The sequence below is a fragment of the Lissotriton vulgaris genome, chromosome 11 (assembly GCF_964263255.1).
Source record: "Lissotriton vulgaris chromosome 11, aLisVul1.2, whole genome shotgun sequence".
Classification (NCBI taxonomy): Eukaryota; Metazoa; Chordata; class Amphibia; order Caudata; family Salamandridae; genus Lissotriton; species Lissotriton vulgaris.
The window spans coordinates 393,456,109-393,471,471 of NC_141699.1; the positions used below are offsets into that span (position 1 = coordinate 393,456,109).

Genomic DNA, 15,363 nt, shown 5'->3' on the forward strand with positions numbered 1-15,363 from the left:
GGCCATGGAGTTGCTCCTGCTAGTGGTCTTGCACCGGGCATTCAATGTGCCCCTTCAATTCCAAAGCAGGAGGAGAATTAGCTGCGGGAGGGAGATCTTGAGCCATTCAGTGAGGGAAGAGTCCTACGTTTGTTCCTTCTGATCCCTCTGGGAATCATATATAGCGTAGGTTGTTCCTTTAAGCCTGGTTTTCTGCATCATCTACTTTTCGGGCTACCTCCTTCAGGATTGTTGTGAGACTGGAGACTTCCTTATGTAGGGTGTGGGACACATCTTCCCCTTCAGATATATGGTGCTCTGTCGGTGTGACTGTTTCTGACACATGGCACAAATCTTCGGAACGGACCTCCTATCCTCCCCTCCGAGGCCTCCCTTGAAGACTGTATTACCTGCAGGACAGTGGTGATGTCTGGTGGGCGTGGAGTCTCCCCAATAGCCCTGTAGTCTGGCCGATGGTTTTGGTATAGTGGTCATCTTCCCTTGTCTCGTCAGATATTCCTATGAGCCGATTCAGTGATCCCTTTTTTGCCTCTTGGCCTTCCCCCATCTCAGTTGCTTTGCTTCGGGCCCCTTGCTGTGTCCTTCACTCGGAAGAGCCGTCCCCCCTCTGTGAGAGTACTTTCTCCGCCTAGGGCTCTACCACAGTTCCCAAGAGGCGAGACTCCCGACTGACAGATTCCTCTGGGTGATGGGTGGGGTGGGGAGGGAGGGGTTTGCTTCCCACTGTGTAGCAGTCCAGTTCAGTCTTTATAAGCCTTCACCCTCCTGGACCCAGGTTTGGCCTTGGTATCGTAGTGATACAGGAGTGAGGGGTATGTGCTCTGTCTGTTCCTTCTTTCCCTAGGCTTTCCCCTTCCCCACATTCGTGCCTTGTGTCTTCTCTTGAGAGATCCTACTCTTCCCTAAGTTATCTGGAAGTGCTTAACTTCTACTTAAGCGGTGTACTCTCCCAAGCTGAAGGTGTTTAAGGCTCAGTTCACTAGGCCCAAGTGCCTAAACTGTCCCTTTCCTCTTTTCTGGGCTGTCTCTCCCGGTCGTGCATTCTGGACCTGTTCTTGGGCTTCTGTCTTCTAAGTGGCCTGCTCTCCGGGTCTGGGTCTGCGCTGTCCACCCTTCCACTCTCATGTAACAGTTAGGTTCCCGCCCTACGCAGTAGCCCCCCAGCACACTCAGTTACTGGTCGGGCCACAATGTGCACCCGGGGTATCACTAGATGACCCCGGGTGTGGCCAGAAGGAAGATGCACATCTATCCAGGCTTCTGTGGCACTCCGTGGACACAGCGTCCATCTCAGGTTGGGAGACCTTAGGTTCCCTACTCGTCTGGAGCTTCTCTTCTTCAGGGGCGAGCCACAATCTTCCGCTCTCTGCTTCTGTGGAGGCATCTCTTTCTTCAGCTCTTTGGCCCCGGGGTCCGGCTCCGGAGCGTCATTCTCCCGGGCCTCTGGGTCACCCAACTGTGTCCGCTTCTACCTCCGTTCTGGAGGCCTCCGGTATCCGGGTTGGTACTCTTTTCTTGAGAGTTGCTCTTCATCAGAAGCAGCTCCTCACTCTTCCGCTCTCTGCGGCAACTCATAGCCGTCCCACCCGAGCACCAACTCGAATGTGTGTCAGTACCAAAGGAGCCTCTAGTCAGGACCAACGATGCTGTAAGGGACAGGAGGGGGGATGTAGCCCCTTTGTGGAGTCGGGACGCCCCCAAACTCGTCTTCGTGCCCCCCTTTGGGCCGTCTTCCTCTGTGAGCCGCCATTTTGTCCATCTTCAGTGTGTCTGTCCCGGCCACCATTTGGCCCTGTCTGGCTTGCAGGGCCATTATCAGGACAGGATTTGGTACAGGATTAATTCTGGGCCGCCGGAGCCTCCGGCGGGAGCAACTATATGGCCATGTTGCTGGCCAAGCCCCTGATTGATACTATGATTGAGCAGGGCATTTTGAAGGATATCCTGAGGGGTCCACGTAATTCACCCATTATGAACTTGCAAAAGCTGAGTAGTAAGTACTGCATTGCGCAGGATCTTCGCAAGATACATAATGTAGTGGTTCCTTGTTTTACGGTGGTACCAAATCCCTCTGTGATAATTTTTCAGATTCCATGTGCATCTAAATGGTTCACTGTCATTGATCGTTGTTAGGCCTTCTTTTCTGTTCTCCTCCATGAGATTTTTATTCACTTTTTGGCTGGGAAATTGTGTTTTACCGTGGTGCCATGTTCCACAAGGGTACACAGAGAGTCCTTCCATGTTTAACGAGATCTTGAAAAATAAAAATGCCTTACTGAACAATTTGGCTGAGAATGGACATAAAATGTCCACAAGCAAAGTGCAGTACTGTATGTCAGAAGTTCCCTACTTAGAACATCACATTGTGAAGGGTGCAAGAAAGGTGTCGCAAGAAAGAATCTCGGTGATCATGCACATGAATCCGCCTCACATGCAGAACGAAGTCAGGATGTTTCTGGGAATGGTGGGCTACTGTTGCCAGTGGATACCCAACTTTTTCCTAATTACCAGGTCTTTCTAGAGGCTGAAAAACAAAGATGTGTCCCATCTGGTGCCTTGGAACAATGCCTGTTTGAATTCATTCCAGGAGCTGAGAGAAAGCCTTTGTTGTGCTCCTGCATTAGGAATACCAGATTACAACAAAGTGTTCCCGCTCATTTGTATTGAACAAGAAGGTTGTGCGCTCTCCATTTTGACACAGAATCATGGGAGCCAAAAAAACAGTTGCCTATTTCTCATCTACTCTGGATCCAGTAGCATTTGCGTAGCCCAGATCTCTCAAATCAATTGCTTTAACTGATGTCAGCATAGAGAGATGCGAAAGCATTGTGATGGGTCATCCTTTGACTGTTCTCCTTCCCCACTCTGTTGAGATATTATTGACTCAAACTCATACTCAGCTCCTAAAATATAGTAGGCTCCCGAGGTATGAACAGACAATTTTAGTGCAGAATATGTCACCCTGAAAAGATGTCTGGTCCTGAACCCTGCTATTCTGTTACATTTACGTGATTGTGATGTGGATGAGATCAAAGTACAGCATGACTGTCTTGATGTCACTGAACTATGTACCAAGCCCTGTCCCGAATTTCTGACAAGCCAGTCTGAATCTGATTGCACCCTGTTTATAGATGGCTCTACTATCAGGGGACAATGAGAGTAACTTGAAGGCTGCTTATGCTGCTTGTATAGTTACGTGAGTGGTGAAAGCTGCCTGGCTTCAAGGAGTATTCTCCATGCAGGTGGCAGAACTGATTGCCCTTACCAGAGCATGCTGCTTTTCAGACCAGCTAAAAGTCACAGTATTCGGCACTAACCAGTATGAGTTCGGTGTGGTTCACGACTTCAGACAGTTATGGTCTCAGAGGGGATTTATTACCTCATCAGGGTCCCCGATACGCATGGAGAAAATGTGAGAAAACTGTTAGAAGCCATGCAAATGACATCAAAAGTTGCTGTTGTTAACAGCTCTTATCATTGTAAACAAAACGATTTTGTGACAATAGGTAATCGTTTTGCTGACGAAGTTGCACGTTACTGTGAACTAAATGTTTGTACTTTCAATGGTGAATACAAAAATGAGGGAACAGATTAAACCAACTTTAGCCTTTTGATGACAATTGCTGATACATCGGTGATACATCGGAGGAAGTTAAAAAGCTGCATGAGGAAGTTACAGAGGAGTTACAGGAGGGTTGGATCTGAGCAGTCTGTGTTAAACGTGATGACATTTGGGTTTCAGGAGATGGAAGGCCCATACTGTGTAATAGTTTGTAGCCACCGATGACCAGGTACTGTCACAGATCGATGCATGTAGGAAGAGATGCTATGGTGAGGTTGTTTAGGCAGACTTGGTTTAACCTAAAGTTTCGTAATTCTTACATTTAATACATGTATTAATGAGCTGCATTTATGTGTGTGTAAAAATGTGCGCATATTCTGCAACTCTATGCACTGCTAAAGATGTCTGGGGTGGGTTTAGAGAAAAAGTTTGGTCCATGCTCACGTTTAGAGTTTAAATTTGTATTTAACCTTAAATGTAGAATGTGTGTACTTGTATTTTGTGCCAACTGCAGACATGAAGAGAGAAAGGATCCTTAGTTAGCATAGGAGGGTTTTGTTTTCTTGAGATAGCAAGGTATGAGAAGACGAAGTTAGCAAGGAGAAGTGCAGTAACGGGCAAAGAGGTGAGTTCTCATGGGTGAGGAGATGAATGACCAAGGACGAGCAAAGTTGCAACTTATAGATGTGGGAAAGGGGGAGAAAGTATCCAGTTCTACTCGAGCTTTGGAAATTCACCGGCACAGATCACATGGGATTGTTTACTCTGACTGCAATTGATGTTTTATGCTGAACTAAGTGAGGGACAGAAGAGTCATCTTAGGGTTTTCCCAGGGAACAGACCTATGTTTCTGCTTGTGTGGCTTTATGCTACTTGACCCATAGTTGGAGTGCCTTCTACTGAAGACTCCGACAGCTGAAACCTTACTGATTTCACCTTCATCAAATACTTAATTTAATTTTTTTGATTTTATTTAATTTATATAGCGTATTATAACCCAGGGGCCTCTAAGCGCTTTGTCAGGATCGAAACATCATGTACCGTGGAGGACAACTATTCATAAGATTACAAGCCACCCCATGCTTGCTGGAAAAGCACTGCTTTTAGTTTCTTTCGGAAGGACAACAAATTGGTCTCCTTCCGCAGTTCCATTGGCAGCTTATTCCAAGCTGCTGGGAGTAAATAGGAGAAGGCACGACCACCCACTGTGGCCAATCTACAGCGTGGTTGAGTAAGGAGGGTGGCTACTTCTTAGCTTAGGGTTGCCCCTTTTAAGGTAGTGTAGAGAGAGATATCTCGCGCTTTGTTTACTTTGAAGAATCATCAGATGAAAAATAATACTCAATTAGTTTTCCTGATCATCTGCATCATAGTCATAGTTAGTTGTCTCCTTTGTATTATATGGGGTAAATCTCTTCAGGATATTTGGTCTTATCTTGGTCTGTCTGTATTTTTATATGATTATGTTAAGACTTAAGATTGGTCTACATTTATTTGTTTCTAAATTTATAATTAATCCCTACGAAACCTAAATTAAGTCGTCATGTGGATTATTGTGTGGCCACAAGGTTTGCACTATATTAAGATGTTAACAAGTAATAGTTTTCTTCCTTTACCTCTTTTACTGCTAGAAAGGTTGCCCATCTGAAGATAAATGTTGGACTGGGCCCAAACTCCAACAGTGGTGAAGGTGCTGGCATGCATCCATGGTGTGGTAAGAATCAAATTTACGATGAAACAAGATAATATACTACTAAGATCTCTGGGATTCATCAAAGAAAGTTCAAGCAAAAGCCTGAGTTGGTCAACGATTATTAAGTGTATTACCACCTTTGCATTTAGGGTCCCATTGCTCTAGTGAATTCTATATTATTGTAATATTGTATTCATATTTTCACTTATTGATTATTTAGCCGGTGTGTTCATTTTGAGAATGCAGTTATTTGGCCATCATGTTTGTTTTGATCTGTTGTGTTTTATTTCATTGTTTTAGGGAGGAAGATATGTTACATCTTGTTTAGGGTCGCGCAGAAACATGTGAGAACATTTGTTGTTCCACGGAATGCCCAGATTTGATCTGGGCTGTTGGTCGGTTGACTGGTGGCAGTCTCCCTGTAAATGTAAAATGTAAATTGATACTTGTATAGCGCACTACTCACCCGCAAGGGTCTCAAGGCGCTTGTATGAATACCGCTGTGGAACCCATCCTGGCTTTTCCTATGAGGCGTCCACTCCTGGGCACCCCCAAGAGCGATCGCCGCCAGAATCCCCCCGTCCAGCCATCATGCTGCAACAGATTATCCCTCATATGAAGTACTAACCAGGACCAATCGCATTGAAAGGCCGAAATAACCATCCATTACCTCTCACGGAAACGAAACCATTTGGCTAACGCTGTGCGGAATGCTTACTATGGAGCCATTCTGAACAATCACGAGGCTTTGTGATTGTAATTAATTTCCAAGACAAACATGACATATTATTTTTTGTCCTGATGATGATGCAAGTATTGTGTAATTGCATCGAAACGTCGTCGACCTAAATGCACCATATGTTGATTTGACTTCATAATTTCTGAACAACAATGGGTTGCTGTGATTATAAACTAGTCTGTATTACCAAGGAATGAGTACAGACCGCTTTTGAGCGTTTCTACATAATTGTTTGTGTCACTTGTTTTGTCCTTGTTTCTTGTGGGTCACAGGCTGTGCCCACTTTTGTATAATTGTCATTTATACGGAGTAACAAAAAAATTGCATAATTAAAAAACCTGTCCGGCTGGGCAGAGGTCATATATACTATTAAGTATATGTCTATTATTTATTTGATCCTCAATGTCTAGGGTCCCCTGTTCTGTAAAATACCCCCAAGGTGGAGGCCAGGCATCCTTAGCATTGTGGGGACCGTTGTGGAGATTAAGCAAGCTATTGCCCAGAGTTGCAGAGTGGGACTCCATGATTGGAATAAGCACCGAGGCGAGAATTATCAGGTCCGTGGAATTTTGAGCCCAAGACCCGCCGAGGCGGGGAATTGAACCCTGGTCCCGGGCTAGACGTCTGCATCAGGGTCTGCCCCTCTAATCATTGAGCCACACTTCTCCACTGCATTGTCCCTGCATTGTCTTTTACCTCACTTCTGGTTACCGAGTGAGAAATGTTCACAAGCCCTAAGACATTTGTTTACTTGTGACGCTAAGATGAAGAAGGGGATCTTAACTTCCCTAGAGGCTCTGACATCTGAGAAAGCAGAGGCATAAATATTGGAGGAACAGCCCTCAATATGATACTAATGAGCTGCCCTAGCACTCATCTAAACAAGTGTGGTCAGAACTTGCCTTTCAGGCTCAATACACTCCCACTGATTACCTCACTGGCTACACCGCAGAGCAGCTGTACTCCTCCAGTTAGGGGGTGCAGTGCAGATATCAGGGGTGCAGGGCAAACAACCATACCATCTTCTCACCAGCATTTTTGGCACAAAAGACAGGTTTGCAAGACCTGTAAGGGGGGCAGTATACCTTTATGAACCAACACAATCCAATGACGCGCCATACTTGTGTTGCTAAAGCAAAACACATATGACAGTTTATGTAGGTTGCCTGTTCATTTTGCTGTCTGTTAAATGCAGTTTTTCTATCCGTTATTTCTCTTGTGGTGATGCAAACAGATAGTCATACATACATATGCAGCGCTAGAGACCCCGGCACACCTCCTCTTTCACACACAGCCCTGTGGTCAGACAGAGTATCCTCACTGTGCCCTGTTAATCTTTTCTGAGCAGAATGTTTTTGATCTTGGAGATCACTGGACCTAATTTCTGACCAATCTCTGGGCAGGTTTTTTGACATAAGATGCTAACGCCCAGGTGAACAGAATTGAATTATAATTTGCAGTCTCCATGAAGAATTCCTTTAGCTATGAATGACTAATATTTGAATTATTTTACAGATTGCACATTTCAGTTTGGGCACATAACAGCGTTTTTTACAGTGGGATAATTCCCATAACATAACATGTTTTTCTGTATGTGGTAAGCATACATGTACATTTACCTGCCTGTCTAGTGGTGTTGTCTTATCCTGACCAGACAGCTGTATTTCTGAGCGAGATAAAAGTGGTACTGAGTGTCAGAGGTCCGTCTGGCCACCTGTATTAGACATGTAAGCTACAAGCCATGATCACTCACCGTGTCCTGGGACGCTGGCAGCAGGAATTCATAAGAACCCCTGCAGAGCTCTGGCCGCCTCTGATGGTCACTCCGCCTGCCCTCTCGGTCTGTGGGGAGGAAGTACTGCCATGGGACTGAAACAAGATGAAGCCAGATATTCAGGTGGGGAATACAATACACAAAAAACTGCCTATATGCCTATCACAAATGGGCTAGCGTGTGTGTAGAGACATGTCAAGAGGGGAAGAAAAGAAGGGACATACTAAGAGGGACAGGTTGTGAGGGTCATGTTTAGGGCGAAAGATCAGTTGGAGCCTAGTGTCCTTCTTTAGTATCAGGTAGTGGACATACAGGTGAGTTAGGCACTAGTTTCCTTCAATAGTATCGGGCAGTGGAGTTACAGATGAGTTGGGGGATAATTTCCTTCTATATTATCAGGCAAGGGAGTTATAGGTGAGTTGGGCCCTAGTTTCCTTCATAGTATCAGTCAGTGGAGTTATAGGTGAGTTGGGCCCTAGTTTCCTTCATAGTATCAGTCAGTGGAGTTATAGGTGAGTTGGGCCCTAGTTTCCTTCATAGTATCAGTCAGTGGAGTTATAGGTGAGTTGTTTCCTTCTGTAGTATCATCCAGGGCAGTTACTGATCGTCTCTAGATTCCTTTCACTGTATCATGGAGGGAAACTATAGGTGGGCTTTGACCTGATTTCCTTATGTTATACTATGCCTAGGTATAAACATGTGGATAGGCCCTAGTTTCCTTGTACAGCAGCATATTCTGGGAAGGTAACCACAGTTGCTTACATACTCCCTAGTGTTGTCCTGACACCCTTGCAAAAAAAGGTGCAAAGATATCTGCATTTGTTGTATAGAAAGTGGGGAGACTGGATGCAGTGCACATCACACACTGGCAAAAGTGCAGAGTATCAACTCACCTTCTGAAAGCGAGGAGCAGAATGCACAGCAGAACCGCTGACCTGCCTCCACAAACCGCATGAAAGGACTCATGTGTGCACCGCACACTCTGCACTGCACAGGACCACCCGCCACACCTTCAGCCAGAGGCAGTGGGGCCTGCATTGGGATCACAAAAGATTGACATAAGGAGATACATACATACTCACAACGTATAAGGTTTCACAGCCCACTCCCAAAAACAATCGCTGTGGTCACAGCAGCTTCATAAAGAACACTGTGGGGATCCACATCTCCAACTACCTCAAGTGACAAGTGTTTGTGAGAAACACGCATGTGGAATTTGGATCAAGTTCTCACTCAAAGAAATCTAAATGTTGCACCTGGTCAAAAGGGACTGAACCTGAACTGAAAAAAGCCTCTCTGCCTGCTCTATGCAGAGCAGCTCCTGGGAGCTGTAGACGAGTGAAGAAGCAATCCCACTAGGCGCGCAACTCCCATAGGGCTAAAAGGGCCTTCAGCCCCCCACTGTCATGTCTCAGCCCAGGCTGGTGCAGCTCGAGCTGCTGTGGGATCTGGCTGGGTGGTGTCTGGAGCCTTATCTCCGGCACTCGAATCCTTTGCTGGTCTAGAAAGACCATTTGAATATTTATATGACTTTGTAAACTGGTTACCGAGGCTTCGGGTTTTTTCTGATTTCAGTACCCTTCAGGCCCCCATTCTGCTTATTCCTTACATTTGTATTTTATATTTACTGCCGTAGTGTGAGAATGCATTTCATGAACAGAAATATAAAGTAGGGTTGTAAAAAAAAATTTCAGCCATGCGTTGTTTAAAGAGCTTGCAAAATCCTCATCTTGACACTAAACAGGGTTATGAATAAAAAAGTATGTATTCATTTGTAATGAGACTTTTCTGTCTTTGTTCCCTTTAAGTATCGGTAATGGATCATTCAGGCAGCCCTAGAACACAATTAAAGGTGCGTTTTATTTGTATTTGCTGTTCGAAGTATGCAAAGATAAGTGCTAAAAATACGGCTTTAGGTGACTGTTTATTTTTGTATCGTCTGCGACATCAAAATAATGAGCTGGCAACCCTAATCATAAGAGTGAACGTTTGTTGCAGGATCAGCACATTATTTATTTCCTCCATCCACAAACCCTGATTAATGTCATAATAGCAATACTTTAACTTATATCTGAAACCCTACGCTGTCATCAGTAGCATGCTGAGTTACTTTAAGTGTCTGGGATGCACCCTGCCCTCAGACAACTCACTCCTCATTCTCGCCCTTCACTTTCGTGCTCACCCTGAACTCAATCTCCTTGTGTTTTCTTTGTTCGCCCTAAGTTGGCAGGGTATGACAGATGTGAGTCCCTTGCTCTTTTTGCCACTGGATTCAAGCTATCCTGGCCGATGAGGGGTGTTACCCCGGAACCAGCCCCATGATGCTTGTTTTCAGTCCAGGGATGACATGGCTTGGCAGTTCGGGCTGGACTGTTCCCATGAGGCACAGGGTCAAGAATGATTTGCATATAGCTGTGTCTGAACTGGGGTGGCAAAATGAGCTAAAGAACGATGATGGATTCAACCCAGATCTGTGACTGGGGTGAGAGTCTGAAAAGTTTCAGCGCTCCGCCAATCACCTCCTTGTGTTTGCTTCACCCTGAACTCACATCGATCACAATGCACTCACACTGATCACCATGCACTCATACTATTCACCCGCTCACCCTGCACTCACAGTGATCACTCTGCACTCACATCGCACTTGTGCTGTTCACCCTGTACCTCACCCTGCAGTCACACAAGCACATTACTCATCCTGCACTCATGTGACACTCTACTCATCTGTCTCCCTCACTGCTCAATCTGCAATCTCACTCAAACAAGCCCATCACTAACCATGCATTTATTCGTCGCACTCTGCACTTACATGCATACCCAAATTCATATGGACACCTCACTCTGCAGTCACTCGTCTTACCCTACTCTCACACTGTTGCATCGCTCACTTTGCACTCACATGGGAACTCCACCCACTCAATGCAGAGGGTTAATATGCCTGCTACAAAGAAAGTGTACTATGCAGATCACAGAACTGAGTGTGAGTAAACTATGAGTAGCGCTATTAAAAAATTAAATGCTTGTCAGAAAGGTGCTATAGAGAGATGACATGCATGGCTTGTGAGTGGTATTGAGGGAATTCGTGGAGAAGGAGGCAATAGGGGAAGGGACGTCAAAAAAGACAGTTGTACTGTGTGCGATCAGTACTTGATCCAGCCATTGCTGGGAGTAGTTGGGGAGGGCATGGTGCCTCTGGTACTGGTGGTTTACCTGCTTCTGTCATTAGATTGTCATCAGCTGGTAGAGGGAGTTGTTTGTTCTTAATGCAGTGTGTTGTAGTTCTACGCTCTTCTACTTATATGGTAAACATCTAGGTTCTCAACTCTCATCTTAATTTCTTGTGGACCCTTCGTATTTTGTTTGGCGAGGAGCGCCTTAGTTTTGCTGCTTTGGCTGAGAACTTGGAATCTCCTACCTGCTTCTTTCCGTAAACAGGTACCATGTTGCTCAACTCAAACACAGTGCCCATTTTTCTGAATATTGTCTAAAATTCAACTGTAAGCATAATGGTCTTTTTCCATGAGAGGATCTCTGAATGATAGATAGTGCCTCTAACATTGATCGTCTAGCTACAGATAGCCAGTGAAGGGCTTGAAAGATGGAATAGTGTGTTCCTCGGGCTGTATGTGTAGGAGACGTCTTGCCACAGCATTCTGAATTTGTTGTACTTTGAGTATAAAGAATCGGAGAGCCTCTAGGTATAGGAGGTTGGCATAGTCCATCTTGAAGATCACAAGAGTTAGGATAGCTTGTAGTTTTTGTTGGTATCCAAGATACTGCATAAATCAGATTCAGTGTTTTAATTGTGCAAATTATGTTACTAGGTAGCTCCCTTGTGACGATAGTCCTAAACTACTGGGCCCAGTTCCTGCACTCCGGTTAGTAAAGGCCTGATTGGAAAGTTGGCAGGCAAGTTACTCGGTCCCAAACGAGGCAGATATCCTGTCCGCCGTATCACAAGGGCATTATATCCAATGGCACTTGCAATGTGGTGGACGGGATGCCTTTAATGTTTGTAACAGGGTAACCTGTATGACAAACCCTAAATCAGGCCCTAAGTCACAGACTTTGACTTTACAATGTTGTGTAGTAAATATAAGGACTTATCATAATTCTCTACAATATTATTTGCAGCATTAAGCACAACATGCCCTCTTAATTACTTTAAAACATATTAGATAATACCTGAGGCTAGTACGGGCTGTGAAGATGTTCAAGAAAATTATTTTTAGATTATGCATGTTCGTGTTTCTCTGTGTGGACTAATGCTTAATCTTAATAATACACAGAGTAACCAAAGATCATAGTTTATTTATTTGTTTATTTATTTACTTTAGGTAATTTTAAAGCACTACTCTACCTGAAATGGGTGTTAGAGCGCTTTACAGATAACAGCTTTACCTGAAGGATCAAGTATACAATTAACAAATTAAAACAGAACACAAGCATCATAACGAACTAGGCTATTCTCCCACAAAATATGTCAAGACATGCGTTTGAAGAATTAATGGGACATCAAGTGGTAATCAGGCCGGATACTACCAGTATGTTTTTAGGTGTTTCTTAAAAAGAAATATTTTCAATATTTGCCCTGAAAATGACCAGCTTTTCTTGAAATCTGAAGTCTTGTGGTACAGAGTTCGAGAGAGATGGAGCCACACCTGCAAATATTTTTTGGGTGCCTTGATTGGATTTAAATGTCTTGCTTTCAGGTTGTAAAGGTATTTGGCTAGTTCTCCTTTGCATCCAGAAATATGTAATAAGGAATGAAGCTAGGATGGCGAGTCTAAGTTCAAGGCTTTTAAAGTTAGGCATGCTGTTTTACATTTTATCCTACCCTTCACATGTAGCCACTGTACGTCCCTCAAGATAGGGAAGACAGGCTTACCTTTTTGGGAGATCGTTCCTAGGAGAGTAGCTGAACAGTGGTTAGTTAGCTTGTGTGGAGTCAAAGCCATATTTGAGGCTCTTCAGGGGATTATTTGAGATGGCTATTGCTTGTAGGACTGATCTGAATCTTAATGTGAGAGGATGGATTTGAGGCATTTTTGGGACAGTACTGTTGAGCCGGGAAAATTGGGAGGGGGAGGGTAATCGATTTCAGGGTTCATGGACAGATTTCATTCTATCCATAATCCAACATATTTAACTTTATATTTTAGAATGGGTTTGAAACATTTGGAATACAGTTCAGTTAGCATGTCAGTCTAAATTTCTGGTGGCAAGTCTCTGCAGAGTAGTATACATTTGGTCTAAGTTGGATCAGGTTTTCAGTAGTTTGTTGATATCTATTTTTTAACTGTCCTTAGGGAGTTTTTGACGGGAACTACATCCTTAAATTCCTTCCGTGATTTTCATGTATAGTTGGGTAGCATCCACATATTTGTGGATGATGAACACTTTGAACTGATATAGCAATGCACCGACTGGTTTGACAAAGTTTGAAAAGTGTGGAGGCCAGAATAGATCCTTGCAGAACGCCATATGGGATAGGTAGCATTAGAGAAATGTGGACATTCATTATCATCAATTGCTTTCCGTTGACAAACCAAAAGAGAACTGTTCCAGACTTACCCATGCACACTTGTGGGTTCCACTTTGTTGTGGTGGTCAAGTGGTAAAAATCACATATAGAACTAGGAGGATGAGTAGAATCAGTGCAGTGTATGCCATTTACTATTTTGATTGTCCAGTTTCTGTGCTACGCCATTTGTGAAATCCAGATTGGTGGTTGTGTAGCAGTTTTTTGTTGTTGTATTGGTGCATTTAATAGATCTGAAACACTGTTTTCCCTTATTTTGCCAATCCTGGGCTGTAGTTTGAGATTGAGTCTGAGTCTACATCTGCTCTTTTTAAGAGAGGGGAGACATACCCTAACTTTGAAGGCATCAGGGGATGCTTCTTTTTTGGAGTGAAGCACAATTGGGCACCAGATTTCATCAAAAACTTTACACACAGATTTAATGAATGGTGCTGGTAACTGTTGCCCAGCACAGAATGCATACTATACATTGTAATCACCCTTCCTCTAGTAGATTCCAGTATTTTTTGTGTGAATTGAGACTGAGACCAGGTACTCTGTGGTGTGGGCTGGTGGATTGGTTCAGAGATTCTTTTCAGATTTCCCCTGATGGTAACTGTTTTATCTATGAAGTGTTTTGCAAAACTGTGGTATGTTTCTGTAGAATAATCTGATTTTGCAGACGTCTGGATAGATGTTTTTCCATTGTGTACAATTAATTTGGTTTGTTTGAAGTTCTGGAATTTCTTTTCTAGGAAAGAAGATATTGTTGTGATAATATATTGTAGTTGCTCATCACTTTTTTAGTTTTGTGAGAATATCCTCTTCTAAATCCCTTGTCCATTTTCTTTCTAGATTTATACATTTTGCTGTTTGTTGACGCAACACATGGGAGAACCACGGAATATAGTTGTTTGAGTAAATATTTCTCTTTTTCTGCAGAGCTAGTTTATCTGCAGTCAATCAAATCTTTTGATATAAAAGATTTGCCATATTATTTATATCTTGCAATTGAGTCAAAGGTAAGCAAGAACTTTTTATATCTGCCTCAATTGCCTCCTGGTATATACATTTACAAGATGCAATTAAGTATTCCTCTGTCAGACTGAGGATCTATGGGAAATGGAATAAAAATGTAGTCCAACCAGTCTCCATGAAATGGATCAAGGTGGATAATGTTCAATTAATCAATCAGGCTGTACTTATACAGTACGGCTTATCACCCGTGTGGGTATCCATGCTCTTGTCTGCGGGTCTCAGTCAAAGAGCCAGGTCTTGGGAACCTTCCTGAAGTCTGCCATTGATAGAGCTCTTTGAAGGTGGAGGAGAAGGCCGTTCCAGGTTTTGGCAGCGAGGTGGGAGAAAGATTGACCTTTAGTGCGGCAGTGGTGGATGCATGGTGTATGTGCGAGGGCGAGGTGGGCGGAGGCTTCTAGGTGGTTGGTGGAAGTTCAAGTGGTGGTTCTTATATGCTGGTCCTTGGTTGTGTAGGGCTTTGTAGGCGTGGGTCAGAAGCTTGAAATGGCATCTCTTCTGGATGGGTATGGAGCCAGTGGAGGGCTCTCAGTTGCTCGGTGATGTGGGTCCTTTTGGGCAGGCTAAGGATCAGTCTGGCTGTTGTGTTTTGAATCCTATGAAGTCTTTCCAATAGTTCGCTGGTGTTGCCTGTATGGAGTGAATTTCCTTACGTCAGAAGGCTGGTGATAAGGGCCTGCATCACTGTTCGCCTGGTGCTGGTAGGTAGCCATTCGAAAATTCTGCAAAGCATGTTGAGCGTGTGGAAGCAGGCTGAGGAAATGGCGTTGACCTATAGTTTCATGAAAAGTTTGATGTATAGGATGACGTAAAGTTTGCAAGTGTGTTCTCTCGGAGTGAGGGTGGGTCCAAATTCCGTTGGCTACAAGCCGTTCAAGAGGGAGGTGCGGTTGCTGAAAATCAGCACATCGGTTTTGTCTGTGCTGAGCTTCAGGCAGTTGTCTTTTATCCAGGCAGAGATATTCTTCATCCAGCTGTGAAAGTTGATTTTCATCGTGGTGGGGTCCGCTGAGGGTGAAAGGATGAGCTGGGTGTCAAC

At 44.1% G+C, this 15,363-nt stretch overlaps 1 protein-coding gene across 1 annotated transcript in view; it reads right to left on the minus strand.

The window, feature by feature from the left end:
• The window catches only part of LOC147679853 (protein transport protein Sec24C-like), a 257,445-nt gene that overhangs the window by 165,086 nt on the left and 76,996 nt on the right, over window positions 1-15,363 (minus strand). The window contains exons 8-9 of the mRNA XM_086943414.1: window positions 8,662-8,800; window positions 7,748-7,863 (exon numbers count right to left, since the gene is read on the minus strand). Coding sequence (XP_086799540.1) covers window positions 7,748-7,863; window positions 8,662-8,800 — 255 coding nt within the window. The remainder of the gene's footprint in view (window positions 1-7,747; window positions 7,864-8,661; window positions 8,801-15,363) is intronic.